This window comes from Pelodiscus sinensis, chromosome 3, assembly GCF_049634645.1.
Source record: "Pelodiscus sinensis isolate JC-2024 chromosome 3, ASM4963464v1, whole genome shotgun sequence".
NCBI lineage: Eukaryota > Metazoa > Chordata > Testudines > Trionychidae > Pelodiscus > Pelodiscus sinensis.
In genome coordinates, this window is record NC_134713.1 from 68,769,164 (window position 1) to 68,796,603 (window position 27,440).

Sequence of the window (27,440 nt, forward strand, 5' to 3'; positions counted from 1 at the left end):
TTTTCAGTGGTCTTTAGATCAGACCTCTAATAAACAGTTTATAGGAGCTGGACTCTCAACCTTCCACTCTCTGGTCACAACCACAATATCCTTTCCATATTGCTACAAGGGCAGAGATCCCAATTAAACAGGAGAGAGGAGTATGGAAAAGGTTAAGAACTCCAATCGGAAATCAGGGACTTGTGTCCACTACAAGGTGGATCTACGCTGAAGCAGTTGAATAGCAACTGTAGTAAAGACCCACTAAATCAACCGCCTATCACTTTCCTATCCACTCCGGTACTCTAGCAGAAAATGATGAGTATGGGGAGTCGATTGGAGAGTTTTTTCTGTTGACCTACCTGCAGTGTACATACTGTGGTAAATAGATCTAAGCTACATGTTGAAACTCCCAAAATCTGGATTTTTCTAGTCTGGCCACATCTGTAGTCCAGCCTGGCATGGAGTGTGTGGCTGGGGCTGGCAGTAGAGAGGGGAGTGTTGGGGGACCAGTAGCAGGGGACCTTCCCTGGTCCAGCAACTTCCCTTGTTTGGGACCAGTCAGGTCCTAAGGGCGCCAGACCAGAGAGGTCCAACTGGTACATAAGTTTGAGTTATGCTACCAACTAACATAGCTTAGAGCAACCTGCCTCAGATCACACTTGTAAATTTTGTTCTGGAGGAAGATTTTACATCCAGCACAGCCATTTGCATTATAGTAGGTGCACATAAAAATCCAGGCTTTTAAGTTGGAGAACAAGCAAGTCAGAGCAGTAAAGTTATAAATCCTAAACTCCGATTTTTTGACGTAGATCGTGAATAGATAATGCATGGTAGTGGGTTCTACTTCTATAAAGAGTGTGGTGTTTTCATTTCTAGTTTTGTCTCATCAGTATTAGTAGATCTAAAACAGTGTCTCAGGTGTGCATGGTAATTATGACTTTCTTTTGGCTTGTTTGCTAACAATTCCACAGTGAGATATAGAAAGGTTGTTAAGAAAAAAAATAGTGTGGAAAAAAATCCCTGCTTCTTATTTCTTTCCACACTACCGTATTTTCCGGCGTATAACATGACTTTTTACACTAAAAAACATCCCCCAAAAATCGGGAGGGTCGTGTTATACGCCGCGCATAGAACGTACCTGGTCCCCGACACGGTGCTTGGGGCTGGCCCCAGGCACGTGGTGCGCGGTGAGCGCGGCGGGAGGGAGGGGAGCAGGAGCACCGGCCCCGGGCGCCCGGCGCTTGCCTGGGGAGCGCCGGCCCCGGGCGCTTGGCGCGGGGAGTGCCGGCCCCGGGCGCGCGGCGTTTGGCGCAGGGAGTGCCAGCCCTGGGTGCGCAGCCCTTGGAGGGGGCACCGGCCCTCGGCGCGTGGCTATGGGGGGGGCCGCCCCCGGGCGTGCAAGTGTCCCCGCCCCCCCCCCCGGCGCCTGGTGGGAGAACGGCCACGCCCTCTGGCGCCCGGCAGGGGGACAGCCACGTTCTGTAAGTGGGTGGGTAGAAAAGACCCCATCATGGCTCCAACAAGAAGAAGGAAATTTGAAGCCAGTTTCAAGCTGCAAGTTGTAAAGTTTGCCAAGGAACATAATAACTGTGCTGCTGCAAGGCAATATGGAGTAACAGAAAAGATGGTCCGAGACTGGAAAGCAAATGAAGATGCATTAAAGAGTATGCCAAGTACTAAGTGTGCATTAAGAAGAGGCACCCCACATTGGTCAGAACTTGAAAAGCACGTAGCAGACATGGTGCATGAGCATCGTCAAAATGGTTATGTAGTGACACGAAACAAAATACGTATGTTTGCACTTCAGTGGGGCAAATCGAACCCAGATCACAGCAAAGGATTTAAGCCCACTGTATCCTGGTGTACTAGGTTCATGGAAAGGCATAAGTCCAAAATTGCACAAAAATTACCTGCAGATCTCGACGGAAAAGTAAGTCTTTTCCATCTATATGTAATACAACAGCGCAAGAAACATGGCTATGCGTTAAGTCAGATCGGAAATATGGATGAAACTCCTATGAATTTTGATATGGTTGGAAATAAAACTGTTAATCCAAAAGGTGCAAAAACAGTGTTAATTAAAACAACAGGACATGAGAAGTCCAGTTTTACAGTGGTGCTAGCATGTACAGCTGATGGCGCCAAACTAAGACCAATGATTATTTTTAAAAGAAAAACAGTGCCGAAAATCAAGCTCCCTGTTGGAGTTTTTGTACATGTGAATGAAAAAGGCTGGATGGATGAAGAAGGGGTAAAGCTATGGCTTGATAATGTATGGAGTAGGCGACCAGGTGGACTTCGTCAAGAACGTAGCTTACTGGTGTGGGATATGTTCAGGGCTCATTTAACTACCAGCACAAAGAAAAGGCTGGCAAGAATAAACACAGATGCGGCAGTTATTCCTGCAGGATTGACGTCATTGGTACAGCCACTGGATGTGTGCCGAAACAAGTCATTTCAAGATCGCATTCGAGAACAGTGGAATGAGTGGATGGTTAGCGGCGAAAAGTCATTCACAAAAGGAGGAAACATTCGTGCGCCACAATTGGATGTTTTGTGTAACTTTGTCATAAAAGCCTGGAATGATATTGGTGCAGAAACAGTAATCAAGTCTTTCAAGAAGTGTGGCATATCAAATTCTTTGGATGGTATGGAGGACGACTTCTTGTGGCAAGATGAAGGGGAAGCCAAAGCTGAAGCCACACCATCCGATTCGGAATTAGATCCATATGATGACTGTCTTACAAATGTACCACAAGATGTCATTGATGAACTTATGATGTCAGAGGATGAACATGAAGAGGATTTTGAAGGATTTTAAGTACCTGCAAGTCAAAACCATTTTAATTAAAATTATTTAAATAAAATCTGATGTTATTAAATGGTGTTGCCTCAGAAGGGGGGGGGGGGTAGTCTTATACGGCGAGTATAGGCCAAAACCTATATTTTAACTGGAAAATTAGGAGGTCGTCTTATATGCCCAGTCATCTTATACGCCGGAAAATACGGTATATATTACACACAGACCCAAAGAAAAAAAATGAAGTTTGGTTTTGTGTGTCCTCTTTTTCCCCCTCAATCTTTGAGGGATGATTCTAATCTAAAACTGGAAGATGTTTTCCTTTTTGACAAAAAATTATCCTTTTGCCGAAATGAAAAGTTTTTTGCAGAAAATTCTTATTTCATTTGACATTTTCAGGTTTTTTTCAAAGGAAGAACAGAGATATTTCAGTGCAGAAAATATTTCTTTTGCAATTTTTGTTAAATATACTAATAGTTTTCCAACCAGCTCTATCCTGGTGTCAGTTATTCCAGTGTAACTCCATTGCACTGGATCCTCACATGGTGTAAACTGACACAGCTCCATTAGGATAGGCAGAGTGTTTAAGAGTCTGGGGGAGCTAAGCGTCCCCAAAAAAGGCTGGCCATGCAGGATGGCAAATGCTCAGATGTGTCGTGAGTTATCTCCTTTTGGAGGTATGCTGGCTCATTGCTACTGGAGTGCCAGTAGAGCACTCCAGTAGCAATGAGCATTGCTACTCCCCTAGATGCATTATCTCCCCTAGAAGTGGGAGACCACTGGCACATGGACTGGAGTGTCACCCACTTCCCTCCTCCTTCCCCCCCCCCCCCCCCCCGCCCGGCCCTGTCCTCACTTTTCCCCAAGGTGGGGATGTTAAATATCAGTTAATTGAATAGTCAGATAACCTCATGAATTCTTATCGATTAGTCGACTATTCTGTAGTCCCCGAGAATGGGACCGGCAGCCAGTGTGCTTCGGCCTCACTCCTGGGGAACCCTCTGCCACTCCACACTGCTGTCTCCATATCAGAGGCAACAGCACAGAGTGGTATGTGGGAGCTGGTCCACAAGGGGAGATGGTTTAAAAACCTGCTCCCCTCATGGACCGGCTGCCTGTCACTCTGTGCTGCTGCCTCCTGTCTGGAAGGGAGGTCTGAGCTCCTGGACCCAGAGCAAGCCAGAACTGAGCTGGGCTGCCTGTCTGCCTGGCTCTTAATACACTTTAAATGCAGAACTGCAGCATGGGTAAGTTCTGGACCTGGCGTGTGCTGGACTGCTGGCCAATCTACTAAAAAATTTACTCGGTGGGGCAGAGCGGGGGAGGGAGGGGGAAATAAATGCATGTAGTCTATAGCATTAACCTATAAACTTTTGCTTATGAATTAATCGGTTAATTGACTACACTATTACATCCCTACCCCAAGGCCCTGCCCTCACTACACCTTATCCCTGGAGGCCCCTCCATCTGCTGTGGAGATGAGCGAAGGGCAGGCAGGTGAGCAGCCAGCAGGTTGGGGACCAACATGGAGAGGAGTAGGGAGGCAGGAAAGGCCTGAGTGAAGAAATGGAGAGGGGCAGGAGGACAGAGAATGTCTCAGGAGAAGAGGCGGAGAAGAGCAGGAGTGTTGGTGACTTTGGGGGAAGAAGCAAAGAAGAGCAAGTGGGAATGGAGTTTGTTGGAGGAGGAAGAGAAAAGGTGGGGCTTCTGGATTTCCCTCCATTTACAGCAGGGAACAGGAGCAAAGGTGGGATAGATGCCAGATGTCTCCCTTAAGAGCTGAGATCACAGAGCCACATTCAGCTCTTATCTGACAGGGACAGCTAAGGTGGATTCGACAGTAGCTTTACTGGGTGGAGCCCTGTCATTGGCCAGGATGGACAATGTCTGAACTTTTCCTTCTCTGTGCTAAACAAAGAACTTACTGGTGCTCTGTTCTAGCTGACTTATAAAATGCAGTATTTGTTGGAAATTCGCACTGGCATGCAAAATTCGGGCTTCAGAGCCGCATAGCAACTAATAGGGATTATTATACTTTCCATATTTTTACTACTCAAATTAATCTTCATTCAGTGTTCAGAAGTGAGCTAGGCACTTTGGAAATGTACAGCCACAAAGAACTTGCAATAGACAACATAAGGACCACCAGGACTGGGAAAAACAGAGATGCAACACAAGAATGTTGCTTGTGAAGTGAGGGCAGGGCCTTGGGGTAGGGATGTAATAGTGTAGTCGATTAAGTCTTAAGCACCATTTCTTCCCTTGCTCCGATGCTCTCTTGTTTTCATTCCACTTATTTTGCACCTAGTTTATGTGGTTATAAACTTAACAGAACATTCTCCATTCTATCCAGTTATGGGAAAGAAAACCACTGGGTTGTCACTGCAAATATTAGCTGAGGTATACTGATCCCCGAAGGGGGTGCAAGTCTGTCCAAGAGTCTGTCTCAGTTGGGTTTGTGGATGGAAACTGGAGAGCTGGACTGCTGGAACTTGTTACAACAGAGTACTTCATAACTCTGTGATAGCCTTGTAAAATTTCCAGCAACTTTCACTATTATGGGGATGGCATTAAGGATGTTAAATTGCGGTTATCTGGCTAATCGTGTCATCTATACAATTTGTATCGATGAAAGAATTAGTCAATAACGACCTCTCTGCAGAACTGCAGCTGAGGCAGTTTCAGGATCTGGCTTGATTGGGAACGGAGCAGTCCTGGCTCGTGCTGGCTCCGGGAGCCACCTGCGCTGCTATGGCTCTGCATTTTAAATGTAGTAAGAGCCACTGGACTCTTACCATATTTAAAATGCAGAGGCATCGCGTCCTGGCCAGAGCAAGCTGAGCCTGGTTGGTCCTGACTCATGCTGAGTCTAGCACCCCTATTCACAGTGGCCAGGGCTTGTCGCAGACAGAAGCTGCCTTTGCCCACGGCAAGCCGTGACCTGCCATGGGCAGAGAGCTACTTCACAGCAGCTTCCCCTATCCCCCAGCTGCTGCCTTTGATAGAGGCAGTGTAGCGGGGGCGGGGTGGGGGGCAACACTGTGGAGATGGTGTTGGGGGAAACAGGCTTTGCTCGTGGGGGAGAGAGGCAAGCAGTTGTTACTCCAGTTGACTACCCGATAAATTTTTGCTTATCGGGTAGTCGACTACTCACTAGCAGCCCTAGATGGCATTGCATGTGCTATGACTGTACAGACTGGATAGAATATATAGTGAATTTTGTAGCTTTTATAAAAATAAATTTATACAAATCTAATTTTTCAAGATACTAAGTAAATTAACATAACCATTGTTATTACCAGTGGCAAGACAAAGAAATAAAAACAAAAAACATCTGTAATGTTTGGTTTTCATGCTGCATACTTACCTTCCTAGCAAAGATCCAGGTGAGGGATCATGGTAGTTGCAAATGTAGGCTTAAATTTACCATATTGGCCATGCTCTGCTCGGCTCAAGCTGGGATTTGGACTTGGGCAGAGGCAAGAATGACATGAAATGCTGATATGTATGCTGTATGTAGATTGTAAATATTAATATTATTTTACAGATTTTTAGAGGTATATTTACATTTTATATAGATAGTGCACAAGTTCAATGAAACTTTTATAATGCACCATAACATCATGTATACTCTCACTCTGTGTACCACAGAAGCCGCTTATAAATGAAGTTGATTTTGACATAGATCACGCTGCAGATTGAGTGCATTATAATGGAGATTTCAGTTCCTTGTGCTGCAGCTCGATAACCCTTTACATACGTAATCCAGATAGTGGTCACAGTGGTAGTGTGTGTACACATACTGTATATAGTATGCTATAGAAAAAATGTAAAAGAAGGAAGGAGATGAGATTCTAAATAATAAAAAACAATACAGATTACAAAGCAATGTATTTCAAATGTGAATTAAAAGGGCTTTTTGCCTACCCCTGACCAGGTGAAAGACATCTCTCTATTTCTGCAGATGGTGACATCAATTTAACTAAAGTAGGGTGGAGAGCTGGGTTTCGTATACTGTTTATGGTGGTGGTGCTGGTGGCAAAAAGCGTAAAATGGGAAGATGCCAATATATTAAATTTGAGATATTGTGGATAAACAGAAGAGGACATTACTATAGTGCAGTGGTGAGCACTCCATGAAGGTTATATGTGTGGCCCACTAAACATTTTGTTTATTGTTGCCTATGTGCAGGGTTGTCAGAGTCCGCAAGCGCACATGAAGTGAGGCGCATGCTGATTTGGGACACTCCACAAATTCTATGTATGCAAGTACAGTTTGCAAAACTACCTTGTCCCAGGAGACCATCTTGGTTACGAAAATCTTGAAGGCCACTGAGATGAAGGAGGACTATTCATGCGGCCCCACTCACTAGCTTAAGTTGCCCATCACTGCTTCAGTATATATTGATCAGTTGGCGATTTCAGATTGAGCCATTTAAAATTGGTTTTAAGTTAGCCTCTTGACTGTTTAACAGGATACGTCATATGCACATTGGAACCACACAGAGCGAGTACATCACTGATATGCAGTCCTTTTTGCAGTGAATGATACTGCATTGCATAGTTGCTGGAGAATTCAGCAGTGAAGGTGTTAAAACATTTACATTCATTTTTAATAAGAGAAAGTATTTAGTTTCATAACTTTGTTTATTCTCTTAACTTTTATTCCAATTCATTATCCCAGACTAATATTTTTGCCTATTTTTTCAAGAATTTTTTTTTTATAAATTGAACAGGTGAGATACTGACCATTTTATTTTATTAGGTAAAGAATACACGAGGGGAAAGGGCATGATTGTTAAATAATCTGAATTTTCTCTGCTGTGCATTGTGTAGGGAGTGTATACACATTAATATTATGGTTTAAAAATTGAGAAGAAAGGAAATGGATACACTGTATACTTACCTATTTGTTCTTCCAAACGTATTTTGTTATAAACAGGAATGAAGGAGGATGTCGAGGGGAAAAGCCTTTTCTTCTTATGTCACCCTATTATAATCTTCCTGATTTTTCCCCTCAATGATCACATAGTTTCTGTTCATTATATTATTTATTATATTGTTCCAGGAGCTTGATTTTCATGTTAACGGAGATTACTTGGACATTATGAGTTCCTAAAACACTGCTAACTGTTAGCATTGCCTGTTTATTTTGTGTAGCAACTCTTTCATGTTCGAGGGAGATCAGATTATTTACTAATAGCAGTATGCTGATCATACATTGATACTGTAAATAGCCATCATTTTGTTTTTATGTAAGGAGCAGATGAAATTTGAGAATGCATCTCATATATTGATATCTATATTAGTTAAGTATCTCATACATTACTGTGTGTGTGTGTGTGTGTGTGTGTGTGTGTGTGTGTGTGTGTGTGTGTGTGTAATAATTCAAATGTGTAGTTCCTCTTTGAATGCAAACACTGTTAGAAAAACTCCATCATGACATAGATAATTACCTGTGGTTTTTGTATTTTTCCCCTACCTTTTAGCTAGCCGTGAGGTGGTTGGAACACAACTGTCGTTATCAGTACATGGATGAACTTCTCCAGTATGTCCGCTTTGGCCTTATGGATGTGGATACACTACATACTGTAGCCCTTTCTCATCCTCTTGTCCAAGCTAGTGAAACTGTAACAGCACTTATTAATGAGGCCTTGACGTACCACCAGAGCGTCTATGCACAGCCAGTTTGGCAGACCAGACGTACCAAACCTCGCTTCCAGTCAGACACTCTTTACATTATTGGCGGGAAGAAACGTGAGATCTGTAAAGTAAAAGAACTCCGATACTTCAATCCAGTCGATCAGGAGAATGTTCACATAGCAGGGATTGCAAACTGGAGTGAACTAGCTCCCATGTCTGTTGGGAGAAGTCACCACTGCGTAGCTGTCATGGGAGACTTTCTGTTTGTAGCTGGTGGAGAAGTTGAGCATGCCACAGGGCGTACTTGCGCAGTAAGGACTGCCTGTCGGTATGACCCCCGTAGTAACTCTTGGGCCGAGATAGCTTCAATGAAGAACTGCCGGGAACATTTTGTATTGGGAGCTGTTGATGAGAACCTCTATGCAGTAGGGGGAAGAAATGAACTGCGTCAAGTTTTGCCTACAGTCGAGCGGTATTGTCCCAAGAAGAACAAGTGGACCTTTGTTCAGTCCTTTGACAGATCCCTTTCATGTCATGCTGGATCTGTGGTGGATGGACTTCTTTGGATATCAGGTAGAAAACGTTTCACACAATTTGAGGTACTAACAAAATACCAAATTATTGTCATGAATTAAACCAATAAGTTTACTTTGGTTTACATGTCTGGAAAGGTTGGGCTAAGCCTTTATTTTAGATCAGCGATGTTGAGACTGACACTCCCAAGCTGCAGGTGACTCTTTACTGAGAATCCTGGGGCTCATTGCAACACATGATATTAAAACACTGTGTGACTGATTTAACAACTAGTCAGGATGCTTTTCCTAGCTATTAATCAATTGTAGTGGATAAAATAATAATACAGTAAAACTCTATTAGTCCGGCATCCAATGCTCCGGGACTCCTGATGGTCCAGCACCATCAGGAACCCAGAAGTGCTGGGGCAGCCAGACAGGCTTCCCCCATTCAGCTGCTGCTGAAACTGACCAGCAGCTGAATCGGGGAAGCTGGGAGCAGAGCAGCTGGGGTGCTGCGGGGTTGGTCTTGTAGCGCCACCCCTCAGCGCTGTGGGACCAACCCAGCAGGACCCCAGCTGCTCTGCCCCAGGTGTCCCCAAGTCAGCCGCTGCTGAAACAGATCAGCGGCTGATTCCAGGAAGCCCCGGTCAGAGCAGCTCTGCCCGGGGCTTCCTGGAATCAGCCGCTGATCTGTTTCAGCAGCGGCTGAATCAGGGACCCCTGGGGCAGAGCAGCTGGGGTCCTGCCGGGTTGGTCCCGCATCGCCGTCCTTTGGCGCTGCGGGACCAACCCGGCAGCACTCCAGCTGCTCTGCCCCAGGCATCCCCAAGAGCAGCTGGGGTGCTGCCGGGTTGGTCCCGCAGCACCGAGGGGCAGCGCTATGGGACCAATTGGGCAGTACCCCAGCTGCTCTGTCCCAGGTGTCCCCAAGAGCAGCTGGAGTGCTGCTGGGTTGGTGCCGTAGCACTGCCCCTCAGCGCTGCGGGACCAACCCGGCAGCACCCAAGCTGCTCTATTGCAGGCATCCCCGATTCAGCTGCTGCTGAAACTGACCAGCAGCGGCTGAATCAGGGATGCCCTGGGCAGAGCCGGACTATCGTAAGGGGGGGGGCTATGAGGGGCCTGGGGTGGCATCCCCTCCCACCCCACTTCAGACCCCTCATAGCCCCCCCCTTCTGATAGTCCAACATAGCTGATAATCCGGTACCCCCTGGGTCCTAAATGTGCCAGATTATCCGAAGTTTACTGTACTTGGTGAGTCATTTTGCTGTGAGAATTGTATATAAAATGAATCAATTCTTGTGTTAGCTCTTTTGGATAATGTTGATTGCTAATTTTGCACTTTCTGAGTATCACTATTTTAGAAAAACTTAGTATGGGTAATAAAACCATGGGAATTTGAGAGAAGCTGAACAGTACTCATAAAGTGCTTTTCTCTCTACTAAATATGCTGCTTCAAAGTTATGTACCATAAGTGGTACCTCTAATCCTGATTCATAATTTGCAGTGAATCAAAGTACCTATTTGCTGGCAGATACAAGATTAAAAATGCTTCATATTAACTTAAAAAAACAAACAAACTCAAGCAGTTCAGTCTATTTAGCTGAACAAAAGCTAAGGGTTATGTATTTCTATCTGTCCAGTATAACCATCTTGTGCAAATCAATAAGGTCAACAAAACTCTGTGTGAGTGCCAGCAGTCTGCCCACATGGATCACAATGCAGAATGGGGGATTTTGACATTAAGAAAACAAAACATAGAAAGCCGTTGTAGCAGGTGGCCAGTTTATGTACATATATATTCGTGAACATTATGTATAAAGGGACTGGAGATAGAAGCATCATAGGATGTCAGAGATCATGGAAGAACAATGTACAGTGCTTCATATTGCGACATCTTATTGCGGTGTACTAACCTGAATTGCAAACTACCTAACTTCCGATCTGCCCTTTGTGATTTATGTATGTTAAGCCCTGGTGCTGTTCCATACATAGTATGGTACAACATGCTCCCTCTGCACCCTTTGTTATTTCTCCTTATAATTTATATTTCTGACAACTTCCAAAAATGACTACAGGAGATGTATCGAAAGGATTGAGACTGAATATATTTATTGAGCTATAATATGTCTGTCCAGTCCTGTGTTGCAAGTAAGAACTAAAGACAGACCCCTTGGAAGGTGTACCTTCCCTGTTGCGTTCAACAGTAAGTATCCATTTTAGCTGAACATTGGAACAGTTAAAAGTGATGTTGAAGCCATCAATATATGCAAAGTAAAGGAAAATAGATAATTATGCTGAAGACAGGATTAAATATCTATTTATATCTTTCAATAAAATTCTTATTTATTTAATGTACCAAGGTAGTAGACTGTTTAAATATATGTGTAAAATACATGAATCAGATTGTAGAATAGCCTTCCAAGAAATCTGATGGATGCCCCATTGTGCTTGAGTCATTGAAAATTGGACAGGGCAACAAAAAATGTCACACCTATTTGATATTGATATCACTGGAGTTTCTGCTGCAAAATGGATTGTACCATATGGGAACAATGTATTGGCAGTAAGATGAACTAGATTTTCTATCTTTCTGTATTTTTTGATTTGCTAAATGATATTTTCTGAATTACAAAAGCATGTGATAACAAATCCATTTAGTACTGTTTTGATGTGTGTTATGGCCTTGCATAGGGATGTAACAGTATAGTCGATTAAATGATAAGCAAAAGCTTACAGGTTAATGCTATAGACTACACACATTTCCCTTCCCCCCTCTGTGACATTTCTCAGGTCTAGCTTGTGACAAGTCAGAGACCTACTGCTGCTGCAGCTCTGCATTTCAAGTGTATTAAGACCTGGACTGGCAGGCAGCCCAGCTCAGTTCTGGCTTGCGCTGGGTCCAGGAACTCAGACCCCTCCCTCCAGACAGGTACTGCTGACACCCTGTGCTGCTTGCTGCCTCTTTCTCAGAGGCAGCAGCGCAGAGTGACAGGCAGCCGGTCCATGAGGGGAGCAGGTTTTTAAATTGGCTCCCATCGTGGACGAGCTCCCGCCTAGCACCCCGCTCTGCTGCCTCTGATACAGTGGCTGCCAGCCCCGCCTCCAGGGACTATAGAATAGTCGACTAACAGATAAACTGTCATGAGGTTACTTGACCATCCAATTAACCGATATTTAACATCCCTAGACTGGCAGGATGATTAGTGAGTTCTGTACATTGATATAGGGATGTGACCAACTAGTTGAGTAGTCAACTATCCAATAAGCAAATGCTTATCGGATAGTCAACACATCGGATAGTCAACATAGTCGACTAGTCATTCCTCTGCCCCCCACCCCGCTGTCTCAATGAGAAAGAGGCAGCAAGGGAGGGGGGAGGAAAGGGGAGTGCGTCAAAACAGAAGTGCCGCATGGAGCCCGGGGCCAGACCCTGGGCTCCATGCATCTCTGCCCCTTTGTAACACCGTGTGCTGCCTGAAGCCAACTAGGGAGTCCCCAGGCCGCACGCAGTGTTTCAAAGCGGCAACACTGTGTGGAACCCAGGATCAGCTGGGGACTTTAAAACACCACATGGAGCCTGATGCTGGGCTCCCTGCGGCATTGCAAAGCAGCAGTGCTGCATGGAGCGTGGAGTCAGTGGGGGAGTCCCTAGCTGATCCTGGGCTCCATGTGGCACTGCTGCTTTGAAACATTGTGAGGAGCATGGAGCCAGTGGGGGACTGTCCTGCTCGCCCCATTCTCACCGCAGAGCAAATTGCATTGACTATTTGATTAGTCAATTAATTGAAATTTAACATCCCTACATAGATAATATTAGTATTTTTAAAGGTAATGTATAGATACTATCTATAGCTTCAATCAGTTTTCTATTAATTAATTTCTCTGGGCCAGGTAATCGTGTTCTCTGCATGCATGCAGAAGAGGAGGAAGGATAGTGCAGATTTTGCTATTCCAAAATGTTAGTACAGGCAGTCCCCGGGTTACGCGGATCCGATTTATGTGGGATCCGTACTTACGAACGGGGCTTTTCTCGCCCCGGAGGACGCAGGCAGCGGGACCGCCCAGACGCGCTGCGGTCCCGCCGCCCACTTCCTCTGCGGCTTTGCTCCGCGTCTCCCTGGTCTGCTGGGGGACCCCCCCAGCAGACTAGGGAGACGCGGAGCAAAGCCGCGGAGGATGCGGGTAGCGGGACCGTGGCGCGTCTCGGTCCTGCCACCTGCGTCTCCCTGGTCTTCTGGGGGGGGGGGGATGCAGCTAGTGCACGCCCCCCCCAGCAGACCAGGCTTTTCTCGCGCACGCCTGTGGTAGAGCAGCTGGGACGCTGCCGGTTGGTCCCGCAGCGGCGCTCCTCAGCGCTACTGGACCAATCTGGCAGCACCCCAGCTGCTCTGCCCCAGGCGTCCTGATTCACCTGCTGCTGGTCAGTTTCAGCAGTGGCTGAATCAGGACGCCTGGGGCAGAGTAGCTGGGGTGCTGCTGGGTTGGTCCAGTAGCGCCGAGTAGCGGCGCTACTGGACCAACCCTGCAGCACCCCAGCTGCTCTGCCCCAGGTGCCCCCAAGTCAGCCACTGCTGAAACTGACCAGCGGCTGACTACAGGAAGCCCAAGGCAGAGTTGCTCTGCCCCGGGTTTCCTGGAATCAGCCGCTGATCAGTTTCAGTAGCAGCTGACTTGGGGACACCTAGGGTAGAGCCGCTGGGGTGCTGTCGGGTTGGTCCCCGCAGCGCCGAGGTGCGGCGCTGTGGGGACCTACCCAGCAGTGCCCCAGCTGCTCTGTCCCAGGCATCCAGATTCAGCCGCTGTTGAAACTGATCAGCGGCTGATTCCAGGAAGCCCCGGGGCAGAGAAACTCTGCCTCAGGCTTCCTGTAGTCAGCCGCTGGTCAGTTTCAGCAGTGGCTGAATCTGGACGCCAGTTCCAACTTACGAACAAATTCAACTTAAGAACAAACCTACAGTCCCTATCTTGTATGTAACCCGGGGTCTGCCTGTACTTGACTTTTGAAAAATCCACTTTCGCATAAGCTTGAAGAGCAAGTGCCATCAGCTATGGCAGAATGGCCAAAAAATCTTAAAATGTAGATGCCTAAAATCAGTGGTCTGGTTTTCAGAGTAGTTGCATCTCCTCTTCACCTCCATGGGACCTGTGCGTGCTCATCTTCTGTGGAAATCAGGCCAATTCTATTTAATTGCTTAGGTATCTAAATCCATACTTGGGCCACAAAGGCCCAGATCCCAAGGTGGCTAACACCCATTTTTTAAATATGTGGGTCTAAGTTTGAAAAGATTGGCCATCTCCTTAAAACAATTAAATTAATTTAAACTAAGCATAAATGACATTTATGTATCTAGCTCCTATGATTGCCAGTAGAATCCTTCAAACATGAACAGAGTGCAAACCATTGAAGTTCTGTTTACTGATCTTGCAGCCAGAACACTTTGGTGCCTTTGTTGCTGCCCGTTGCCTTTCCCTCATGCAGCTGATTGAAATCCGAGAAGAGACTCCTGAGGTTTCATTGCTACAATTCAAAATCTGGATCAATTTTTTTTTCTGCTGCTTTAGGGAAAAATATGAGCAGCAGCTAGCGTTGCCAACTTCCTAATTGCCAAAGATCTTACAATCTAAATAGACAAGACAGAAAAAGAATGGGGGAAGGGATCTGACAGACAAGCGAAGTGAACAATGTGATTTCAGCATGATATTATTTACACACCGGCTAATAGATGAATTTGTTAAGCCCTCTTGGTGTTACATATTTTAGACAATGTGGTCTTTCTTCCTTGTTCAGAGCTACATATTTTTATTTTGAAAAGTTGGAAAGCTGAATGAGAATTCATTTAAAGTCAATCTCTCTGGATAGATAGAACAGCTATGAGTAGATGATTTTATGATTTTCTAGGATGCTGAATTTTACAGGCCTGGTAGCATTTGACGCTAGGATCCAATTCATAGGTAAACTGCTCTTCACTCAGGCTTGAGGTATGAAGTATTCAGGTAAAATAGGCATGAAATACACCTAAACCATATGAATTCAATGTGTTTAACTATCACCTCCTATACAAGAAAGTTTGGTATAGCTAGTGCTTGAAGTATACTAAAAAGAGCCTAAATCTGATTTTTCAAATCTGTTAGCCTCCATTTTCTTAAATATTACTGACCACTGTTCTTCTCTTCAAGGACAGAGAGAGTGTGGCACTCTGGAAAGTCATTCTCTGTGACATTTTCCATCTGAAAATTGGGTGATAATACTGACCACCCTTTGAGAAGGACAGGTGAAAAGCATCATAAAAGAGAAAAATATTATACTCTTATATTAGGGGGTTGAGACCACAAGTGTGTCTTGGCTAAAATTTCGTTCTACCACTCGCAGGAAATCTCATTTTTTAAAAATACCTTCTTCTCCCCTATGCATTTTTTAAAAATTCCTGACTCAGATGTTGATTTTGGTATTTCTTTTTAAAAAAGTGGTGGTTATGGCAAAGGCACAGAATTTTGGGAGCCTGTAAAATATTTTGGTGTTAACTCACAATGCTGTTTGTTATTATTACAAACCGTCTCTCTCTCTCTCTCTCTCTCTCTCTCTCCCCCCTCCTCTTACTGCTTCCCCCCTCTCTCTCAGCTCTCCTCCACTCTCTCTCCGTCTCTTTCTCTTCTCCCCCTCCTGCCTCTCACTCTCTCTCTCTCTCTCTGCTCCCCTCTGTCTCTGTCAGGGATGCACGCTTGTCCAGGCCCCAACCCCTAGGTGTGTACATCACCGCCCCTCCTCCCTTTGCCTCCTGCCGTGGTGCTCGGCTGACTTCTGCACCGCTCAGGAACAAGCAGCACAAATGGCCTCTCTTTCTCCTTTCCTCCTACTGCCTCGCCCTCTTTCTCTCTCTCAGCTCTTGTCCGCTTCCAGCCTCTCTCTCCATCTCTCTCTCTTTCTCTTCTCCCCCTCCCGCCTCTCACTCTGTTTCTCTTCTTCTCTTCCTGCTGCGTCTCTCTCTCTCTCTCTCTCTCTCTCTCTCACACTGTACTCTGCCTCCTCCGTTCTCCTCTCTGTCTCATCCGCGTCCTCTGTGTCTGCTCTGCTTTCCTCCTTTTGAATCCGGCGCCCTTTCCTGACGTCAGAGATGCACGCTAGTCCAGGTCTCCCCCCCCCCCCGGCTGTTCTCTCTGGGCAGCGCTGTTGCCTCCCACCGTGGTGCTTGGCTGACTTCTGCGCTGCTCAACCGGGCCACCGCACGGGAGTAAGCAATGCAAGCGGCCGTTTGGGCCCCGCTCCCCATGCAGCACTCCCAACAGCGTCGCCCAGAGGGAACAGCCAGTGTTTCAGCATTACAGAGTCACAGACATTGGGCTACTATATATATGATAACAGGCTATGAGAGGCTCTGCTTAGGAGGAGGAGATATTATGTCAGTAATTTGCTGTGAAGCTGCTACATAAAACATAGGTCTGTAATGAATGAGAATCTTCAGCACCCTGGACAAGTTCAGTTCCTTAGAGTTATTTGCTTTGGAACTTATATTTAACAACAAAAAGAATGATCTCTGAAGCCCATTTTCAATCCATATTTTGAACAGGATATGTCCTGATTAATAATGATAATAGAATCTGCTCTCTTCCTTCCCACTTCAAAGCTCTGGCTTCAGTGGACTTAAATCTATTACTTCCTTCTGTAGGTTGAGTGTGTCAGGTTTTCACTATTTTAAAACCATGAGCTATAATTCTGAACATTTGGATTGTATAAAAAAAGGAGTAACATGCTTTGGAGAGACTAGCAGCAGTCTCTGTTCAAAATGAGCTGATCCTTTTGCTCTACAAAAGATTATTCAGGATAGACATACATGTCCTAACTCCACAAAGAATTTAAATGTGGACATGGTTTAATCAAACATAGGCAGTTCTAGTTCTACATACTTCCAGTTGAGGAAGGATCATCATATGTTTAAAAGGCACAGAACTGGAAAAGAAGAGATTCTTTCCTAAAAATAACAGCGTGTACCCTGGAGTACACTTAAGGATTCTATATATTCCATGTATTTGCTGGAAGAAATGCAGAGGGGAGCTCTTTGCCAACATGTGGTTTTACACATCTCCTAGCCAACTCATACTCAAATACAAAACCCAACATTCAAATGGGTTTGTGATACTTTTTCTGCCATTTCGATTGTATTGCATTCCCCTAGCTATGTAGAATACCTAGGACATATCTGTTATGGATAATATTCTGCACTTAGGGTCTGATTGTTTAAGCCTTATTCGGGGGGGAGTGGGGGGGAACCCTTCCCGCATTTCTATGAGACTTGCTTGTATAAGGGCTACAGGATGAAGTTATTCAATACAATTTACAAATAATTTCATGTTCTACAGGGAAACAGTGTCTTCCCCGTGTAGGTTAAGCAAGTGATAATGGGATGGAAAGTGATTCTGTGCTAAGCCTTTACTTTTCTACAGAAGGTTCTTTGTGTAAATGGGCATCAGAGATCTGAATACTGTGGGGGTGGGAATTTTGGGTAGATGGAGTTGGAAAATATCTGCTGTAATCCGCACAGGAGTTAGTACTAATTAATGCAGAATAAGGACCTTGACAGGTGGCGTTAATGCTGGTTGGACACCTTATTTTCACCTTCAAAATAGACATCTGGGCATTGTGGTGTCATGGGTCATGCTCTCACCAGAAAACGATTCCTCTCCTTGAAGCTTTGGAGCCCAAAATAAAATCACTCTGTCAAAGTGCAATGAATGTAAAGTGGTATTATTATTTATTATCTAATATTTGGGAAATGCTGACTGGATTGACAGGAAATGCCCCCTGTGGGCGGGGCTCACCCACCAAGGAATCCTAGAGGGCGCTTCCTCTTCCGGATAAGCAGGTAGCCATGTTGCTCTTTCAGGCTCATTACAGACAGAATAAGGCAGAAATGTTTTAAGAAATTCCATTTTTTGGGGGAAAAGCAGCTATCCTTGTTGGTACCATTCAGACTTTTATTTCTCCTTATTGTATTTTTTAGAGAGACATTTTCTCTTTTTTTCATCCTTTCCCTCCCTCTTTCTTTTTGCCTCAAGTATTTTTAAAACGGTAGATTAAGAGGCCAGACACAGGCTTGTTCAATTGGAATTTTGGCAGAAAATTTAAAATGTTCAGTGTAGCACTTCAAAGTTAGTAGAAACTTGGTTTTGAAAACTGTTGCTGATATAAGATGGCATATTTAATGACAGATGTATCTAAAGAAAGCTGTTAAGATGCAGATTATCCCCCTGAGGAGGGGAGATCAAAACTGCCAATCTATAAAATATACTTGTTAGGGGAAGGCATAGAATCTATCTATGCAAGCACTTTGATTGCAGGGGACAGTGTAGCAGCATGTGGCATCATAACCTAAGAGCAGACAAATCAGCTTGATGACTTTCAAAGCCAAGAATACTGCTGGAGGCAAGGGTACTCCAGTCTAGAAGAAATTAAAACATATAGAGACTGTTATTAATTCCATATCTATTTTTGTGTAGTCAAATCTGTATGCAAATTCTTAGCATCTCATTTTGGCAGATTAATCTAAAAGTGAAGAGCGGCATGTGAAAGGAATGTAATGATAAAACACCACGGATGAGTAGTAGTACAGGAAAAAAAAAGGAAGCTGTATACTTGGTATGAGGAGCTTTTTAAGGGGAAAAAGAAAACATTTTTTTATTTATGTGATTATTTATTAAATATTTTACACAGAAACAACCCTACCACAAAGCAAAACAAAAAACAGTTCCTGGGCTTTTCTTTCTTGAGAGTGAATTGGTAAGAGGCCTAGCATCATGTTTCTGATCCAACTCTTGTAGTTTAACATTTAGAGGGAATCAGCAAAATAGCGATGATTTTTGTTTCAAAAGAGTAAGTGGACAGATCATTTCTTTTTTCATATACAGTAATATTTAGAAATGTAAAAATTTGAATTGCAAGACAAAGATTAGAAAAAATATCATGTGTAGTTGTATGTACAGTTGACAGTAAACAACACAGAGCTACATAATGCATCCCGAGATTAGTAATGTAACTTGCCTATACATATGTAATGTACAGAGGTGGTGATAGACAATATTTTCAAAGAACACTCTGTCTGGATTTTCTATTTCGATTTTAAATGCTTCAGAGCAAGGACTGCATGTCATAATGTGCATGTACAGTACCTAGTACACTGGGGTTGGCCCCCCCAAGACATAGCTGTAATATAAATAATCAGTGTTATTGCCAAGGAGTAAAGGGCAATTTGCTTTAATAGATTTGTTCTTAGTTTCTCCTGTATATGTAAAAATGTCTGGAGCTGCATGAGAGTGAATGGGAGACTTTTCCTGTTATTTGGTTGTGCTATTGACATTGTAGGATGTAGCTTGGCTTTTTCCATGATTGGGTGTAATGTTGTTGTTGCCTGTATTATAGAACATAAAATGCGGTATTATAGTGACTTTTGCTTAGGTAAATATCAAGATTTATAATTGCAGGAGGTTTACAAATAACCATGGCAAGACACAATGAAATCTTGAGGTTAACCAAAATATGGAGACAATACAGATCTTGTTATAAAGTTTCTAAGTATTTGCAGCCAAAACATCCAGAATGTTATATTCAAATATTTGTTTTGAACATAACATTTAAGTATTACATTGTTTTAAAAAGGAAGATGAGGTTAGAGGTCAAGGAGAAAAGATGATTATAGCTTTCTGATGAACAGCCAGTAAGCAAATATTGGTAAATGATTAATTATGATTTTTTTTGTTTGTTTTTTGAAAGTTACAAAGTTCTCTGTCTGCAGGAAGACATCTGCCCAGATCCTGGGCCTCATTAAGCTCATGTTGAGTCAATCAAGTGCTACAAAGGACAAATAAAGATTACCCTAGCACTGGAGAAGTCTCTGGCCAGCTCTCACCTTAGCCACTTTCTCAACTCCATGGGCATGCCAGGGTTTTGTGGGAGCAAAAGGACGCAGAGCTGAAGCAGAATGCAGGACTGGCCTTTTGGGACTAGCCTAGACAACATAAAGTAGAGCAGGTCTCTGGATGCACTGAGTTGTACTGAAGACTGATCTATCCCATCCTCCCACTAGTCTGAACATCAGTTTAAAGACCACTTTGTCTCCTCTGTGCTCTGCAAAGTTTGTTGTTGACATGAAGAATTTAGTGAAGTTCTGAAGCCGCTAATACAAACTGCATGGTGTCCCATGTTCAGGGCTTCACTTGTGTGGATCAGCTTACAGTATCGGGCCCTATGAGGATGAACAAAGAGAGTACGGGGTGATTTTATGTCAAATCTGTCATTTGAAGTATCAGTTTGGGCCAAATGAGCTATTCTAGGCATTTTCATCTTTGTTTGCAAATTATATTGACCTCTAAGTAGCCAAGATGCAGTATATGGATATGCTTCTTGGCAATGGTTAATGATGTTTCAGACTCCATACACGTACTAGTCATTCACAAGGCTAGTTCCATGGAACAGGGTATTCTATCCCTATATAAATATTTCATTTTGTTTTTCTTTTGGAATTGTGTGAAAATAGTTGTTCTGAGATCCAGCACAATGTTTTTCGAATGAAAATGATGTCCCATAGCACCATTCCTGGTTGGTTACAGTGCTAATCTCTGCCCCCAGCAATTTTCTCCTTTCTGATCTTTGACTGCCTCTTAGATTACATGCTCCTTGAAGCAGGGACAGTCTAGTCATTTTACCTCTCTGTGACTCATTTTACCTATCTGTAAACCAGGGATAATGATATAGACCTCCTTCATAAAGCACTTTGAGATGTCCTGATTAAAAGTGCTCTATGAGTGCTAGAGATGATTAATAATAGTATTTTTTGTGTGTGTCTTGAACAAGGATGACACATAGAATCACAGAAATGTAGGGCTGTGAGGGACCTAGATAGGATATCTAGTACAGCCTCTTGCACTGAGGCAGGACCAAGTGAACCTCAGTCACTCCTGCCAAGTGTTTGTTTAACCTTTTCTTGTCTAAATCTCCATTGACATAAGCTCCTACTAATGCCTATTTCAGAATTTAACTACAGTTACAGTTAGAAAGATTTTTCTAATATCTAATCTAAATCTCCTTTGATGCTGATAAAACTGATTACTCCTGTTCCCTTCAATGGACACGGAGAACAATTGAACCATCCACTTTATAATAGTCCTTAGCATGTTTGAAGACTGGTCAGTGTACTCAACTAATATTTTTGTACCATGTACTAGCACGAGGAATTAGCTTTACAGAAAGAGAACAGTTATTTTGTTGTTTGCTATTTTGCCTTGCTCTGATTCTAGCAACATGGATCCTCTGTGCTCGTTATTAACTGGATCAAAAAAAAAAGTGTGTGTCTCTGAAAGTAAAACTGGTGAGAAGTAATGTAATTATGTCACAGATTGAATAATGTGATGTATAAAAGCATAGTCCTAAGTATGATTAAGTTGTTTTACTAAGATCTTGGTCCTTTTGTATACTTGTGAAAATATTTTAACCCATGTAAAAATCTGTTGTAGGAGGAGTAACAAATACTGCACAATACCAGAACAGGCTAATGGTCTATGATCCTAAGCAGGTAAGTGTCCATGTTATTGGTGTTTGCTTATATATTTGCATATAAAAGTATATAAAATATATAATAAAAATAATGGCAAGTTAAAAACACTGCCAATTCAAATGACTAGTGTTTTATACCTACTTTCCACTATTATAAATGAATATAAACGTACCGTGAAACAAAGAATTAGGGCCATTGTTTAAAAAAAAATACTCCTTTGTTGCTACTCTAGGATGCTCCCAAGAAAACATGTTAAAAATCTATGGTATTTATCACCATTTATTCTGTTTTGCCTTTTGAAAACTATTCGCTTTAGATAATACAACGAATGCACAATGCGCACATACTGGTTTTCCAACGGTAGCACAGTATGGCAATATTTGTGCTCCATATGCTGTAGGGAATGTGAACAGTCGAACAAAAATGTTTTTTATGAACATGAAACCATTTTTATTAATATTAAAATTTTCATTTACCACAAATACATAATTTTGGACCTGTACTTCCCATTAGTGATCTATTAAATTTATGTATTGCAAAGCACTTGATTACCATTTTTGATATAGGTAAGATGACTATCACTTTATTATCTGAGCATCAAAAGTGTCTGTTAGGAATGTTTTCATGCATTATGTATATGTTTTGATTAGGTCAAAATTCTCCAGTAACAACTTCAGAGCACTTGGACATGGTAATATGCCCTTTCCTCCTGTATTGGGGAAACAAACATCCCAATCCTGCTGCTGTCACAATAGTATGAGTAGGCTCTTATGACCCTATAGAAGAATATTGACTTCCAATTGTTTGTTAGTGGCTTTGAGTTTTATATTTATAGCCAAAATTTGCCATTGATTTTATGGGGAGCAACACATCTGTATCCAAGAGCATTTGGTCTATAGGAATCACAATTAACAATTTCTTTTAAAGGGCACAATATTTTTATTATTGATTATACAAGCAGAGGTTCTGTTATGAATCTCTGTCCACAGTGAACACAGGCTGATTTTACTCATGATTTGGGCATCATACTTATATACTCTGCCTCCTTTTTGTGTAGTGTATGTTTTGTCTAGTTCTCTTAGTTACTCAGGTAGTGTCAGCAGCTGCATGCTAAAATCTATGGCTTGGCTACTTCAGCATACAGTGCTAATTGCAGGAGGCCAAGTCTGACACGCAAACAGTTAAAGTGGAAGAGTGTGTTAGCGTTCTTCAAATGAGGTCTGCTTCATGTTTGTACACACATGCTTGTTTTAAAAATTCTGCTGGCATATTGTTTACGGTGGGTACTGGAAAACATCACATCTGCTTGCGTCTTGCACAGAATCTCAATAACTCCATCATTCAGCACTAGTGCTTGTTTCTGTGCTAGGCCTTTGTGGAGAGTCGATAATGCCTGCCATCTGCCACAGAGCACACAGCTACCTGCCAACAAGCAGGCTGGGGTGACCTCTGCTTCCCCACCACTGATTAGTATTCACATGCTGGCTTATTAGGAATGACCCCACCAGGCCCCTCTGTTCCTTTGCCTTTGCAGTGCTTGGCGGCTCACCTGGCAGGCATTGCAGTGTAGGAAGCTAAAGATATAATCAGGGGACGCAGGCAGGCTTTGCTAAGCAGATGGTGTCTATAGTCTGGTGTCAAGGGACTGGACTGCTAATGCAGAAAATAATTCCTAATATTCAAATATTACATATTTGTAATGTATAGCTGAATACTGTCAAGGCCACAGTCAGAGGCTATTGAGTTACTGAGTTACAGGATGTTTAATATAAGAAATTGCGCCACCAACTAATGTTTGTAACTACCCCCCACTCATAAATTAGACTTTTGTTAGCAGGTTGTTTGACTGTTGAAAGTGGCTGAAGTTGTTTTCTGACTCTTAAAGTTTCATGCTTTTTTTCTCCCCCCAAAAAGTAGGAAACATTCCTACAGAGCCTCTTTCCTGGTTAATAAATATTCAGAAACATTTTTCTTATATAACTGATTAAATCAAAATATGGAAGGATAAAGAAAGCAAAATGGAATGCACACATACATTTGGGGTTTTTTTCTGTTCCTTTGCTCCCTAAAGATAAAAACTAAATAATTTTGTGAAAGGAGGAGAAAAGCTCTCTCTTTCAGCCATGATATAGCTCACCGTTCAAGATTTCAATGTTCTTTACAGAAGTCTAATACTTTCTTATGGAAATAGGCACTGGTTTTTGAAGTGACATGAGAAAGCAATGTAAGACACCTTTAGTCTTTCAGAAATGTTATGACTTTTTCAGCACAGATACATTGATTTTAATATTATATTGCATCGGCTGAAAATTATAATTGTAATTTATAATCTGTTAGTAATTCAGATATATCCTATATCATGAAATAATAATTTTCAATATATCATAAGATAAAGATTCAAAGGACATTATATGAAAAAGTTAATGTTTTGGGGGAGTCCTTGGGTCACCTGTTCTCTTGTCACATCACCATTCTCATGTGGCAGCTACACTTAAGAAATCAACATTTGATTGTGTCTTCCATCTGTCACAGTATCCTACCAAACCAATAGTGCCTGAAATATAACCAAAAACATATCAAATGGCTAAATTCTAAAGCAGTGGAAAAGAACCACTGAATTGCTCAAAAGATAAATGTTAAGATATAGAGAAAAGGTGGGAAACTTAAGACTGGGGGGCTGGATGCCACCCCCCTCTCCCGCTCTCCCCTCGGCTTGCCTTGATCTGGCCCCAATTGATTTTTCTATGGGTCAGCATTTTCTATGGGTCCCTAAAAAGGTTCCCTGCCTCTGATATAGAGGTAGGAAGATTGCCTTAGTGTTTGTCAGCTATGGATTGGGTATTGGAGTCCAATCAACTGACCTACTGTTCTAATTAACATTCAAATGTATAGCCATGAGGAGGAGTATATGACACTCAGCACTTGCAAGTTGCCAAGGACTACTGAGAGCAATTTTACTCTGTTTCCATTTCTAGAATAAGTGGCTAAGCCGAAGCCCCATGTTACAGAGGAGAGTGTACCATTCCATGGCTGCTGTCCAAAGGAGGCTTTATGTTTTAGGCGGGAACGATTTGGACTACAATAATGATCGGATTCTTGTACGCCACATAGACTCTTACAGCGTAGACACTGACCAGTGGACGCGCTGCAGTTTCAACATGTTGACAGGCAAGCCTTTTTCATGGAAGGTATAATGAAAGCAGTGCCCTGGGAGGTTTTTTGTTTTATTTTGTTTTACATGCCCAACTCTTCTCCCTTACAGCACTTTTACAGGACCTCAGTGGAAACGCTCCTGATTTAGGAACGAATGCAAAGCCCAGTGATGTCAACAGGAGTCATTCCCTTGCTTGCTCCTCTAAGGCACAAAACATTTCAGAAGAGGGATCTCTTAGAGCATTGCAAGCTACATTTTCCAAACAATGCACCTAAAACTGGTTTAGTTAAACTGTCAAAATAACAAAAAGATTAAATCGTATTTCCCCTTTCATGAGGTGCTTTATTGTACCCCTGGAAATATCTTTTGAGTGCACACAGGTGATTGAACTGCACCTTGCACACCTTGAAAATATAGTTTGCAGGGTCTGCTGTTAATGATGGTGTTCAGAGTATTTATGGAGATGCATAGATGTCCCATATATATTACTACACAATAGTTAAGACCAGATACCAGAAAAGGGTTTATTTATTACAACTAAATCAGCTCAGAGATGAGCAGATTAGCACTGATGACTGCTGGATTTACAAATTGCTCCTTGACAAGCTTGAGGGACCATTGTAGTAACAGCGAATTGAGTGAAAAGGTGTGAAAGGGGGTGCCCTCATATTGATAGGTACCTTAAATGGGTAAAAGTGGGGAGGCACTACACTTTTTGTTTTAAAATAATTCTCCCTTTTTGTCCTTCTCCCCGCTTCCATGCTTTTTTAAATGTGCAGGATTGGCAGCCTCTGGCTAAGAAATATGTTTGGTTTTACACACCGAGCAGGCAGCATAACAGATCAGTGGCAGTGTGGGTTTCCTGGGTTTGGATGAGTCTGAGTACCTCTGAAGTCAATAGGAACAGAAGCAGGGACCATGCTTCAAACCTGACCTTCAAGGAATGTTTCTGAAGATGAGGAGGATATTTTTCCTCTCTCTGCCTCGAGTGCTCCGTCTCTCTTTTGAGACTGCCAGTAAGGATGGGATGAGAGAGTGTGTTTTAAACAGTGTTTACATTTTTCTATAATGACATTAATACATGAATATTCCTTAAACAGGCTCTTGCTATTTAAAATAGGATTGTGATTAGTAGAACAACTTCTGTTTTTAGCTGTACCCATCTAACCCCAGAGAATTCAAGAGGTCGCCCAGTTGCCAATTCGGCTTCATTGATATAACAATGTATTTTGTTAAGGCAGCGTATTTGTATTAAACATATGAAAAATACCCTCTCACACACAGTTATAGATATAGGCACAACAGGCTTATTTCCTACTTCAGAGATGTATTAGTATCAACTGTTTCTTACACTACAGAAAAAAATGTTTTTAAAATATACTTTCCTTTAACATTCTTTAAACTTTGCAGCCTGTTCTCTATTCAAGTGTTATCAACTTGGCTTGTACAGTGTGATTTTTAGCATCTTCTCTGTCCTTCAAATTAGCACTCAAATTGCCTTCCTGGGGGGTAACACATCACAAGCGCTTCTCTCCACTTTAGCCACCAGGAACTGGTAGCTCTGAAACTGTCAAGTTACAGAAAATCCCTGTGCATCTTATGAGAGAACTCTCCAACTTTTGATGCTAAACAGAGTTAATTAAAAGATGTGAGTGCTTTCGATTTCCTCTTTGCTTTAGGTCAGAATGAGTCTGGTGTTGCTGTCCACAATGGAAGAATATATTTAGTTGGCGGCTATTCTATTTGGACAAACGAGCCTTTGGCATGTATCCAGGTGAGAGATTTAGGTTCCTTTTGAAGTCTCTGCAAGGGCACTTTTTGCATAGCTGTTATCAAAAAGCAAAATGTATTTGAAGTGGTGAGAGAGAGAGAGATTAGGGATGATTCTTATGCAATCTCTGAGTCTAGAAAAACATACATGGGAAATGTGGATATTAACTGATTTCCAGGTTAGCAATTAGATTAAATACTTCTGCATAAAATCATCTGAGTCTATGGACCGGAATTCTTCTCTTGACAAGATTTGGGTAAAAAATACCCACAGTTGCCTATTACCAGGTGATAGGACACTTAAACTGTCTAAATAGAGGGGGATGTCCTATTAATTTTTCATCCCCTCTTCTTTTCCATAAATTATAGATCTAGTCTAAGATTTGGCAGGCATTGCTTGGGTCCTTAACTCAAATAAGTTTGTTTTTCTCCATTTAAATCACTGTTCTGAGGTGAGGCTGAGGATGAGCCTGGGAGAGGGGACAATCCCCACCCTTTCTTAGTGCAACAGTTTGGGGCCAGGTGAGAAGTGCTTGCCCATGGCAGCTGCAGCAGGCATAAACTGGGGAGGGGTGCATGTCCCTCAATTGTGGGACAGACACACAGACAAACTCTCACAAATATATAGTAAATAGCTGTCACTTTCTCCACCCTGGCCCCTTACTGGCCGCCTCCTATCTGTGGCTGGAGATGGTCCCTCCTAGCAGAACCTTCTTTCCATTTTATAAGAAGAAGCTGAATTACAGGTACAACCCATTATCCTGGCACAACCAAACCCTGACCTTGTTTTAAGTTATGATAAGAGGAAGCGGTGGTCAGAGCTCTTACCATTTAGGAGTTGTTCTTGAACAAAGGGACTCTCAGATGGACAGACAGATGCACATTTCTAAAATGTACAGAAAAAAGAGGCCAGAAATAACCAGTAATTAATTGCACTAGGTCAAAATTTGGGCTGCCTGAAGCCTGCCTTAGTTTGAAGCAAGTTTATAAGTATCCCTGAGAGCTCTGCCATTATAACTAGGTACTCCAGTA

At 42.8% G+C, this 27,440-nt stretch overlaps 1 protein-coding gene across 3 annotated transcripts in view; it reads left to right on the forward strand.

Moving 5' to 3' along the window:
• KLHL32 (kelch like family member 32) overlaps window positions 1–27,440 on the forward strand; it is a 168,162-nt gene that overhangs the window by 132,436 nt on the left and 8,286 nt on the right. The window contains exons 7-10 of one of the 3 annotated variants that reach the window (XM_006118422.4): window positions 8,271–8,997; window positions 21,444–21,502; window positions 24,460–24,652; window positions 26,318–26,412. In XM_006118422.4, the coding sequence (XP_006118484.2) occupies window positions 8,271–8,997; window positions 21,444–21,502; window positions 24,460–24,652; window positions 26,318–26,412 (1,074 nt within the window). Of the gene's footprint in view, window positions 1–8,270; window positions 9,024–21,443; window positions 21,503–24,459; window positions 24,653–26,317; window positions 26,413–27,440 lie in introns of those variants that run through there. The other 2 variants (XM_025182303.2, XR_012902608.1) reach the window with 2 other exon arrangements.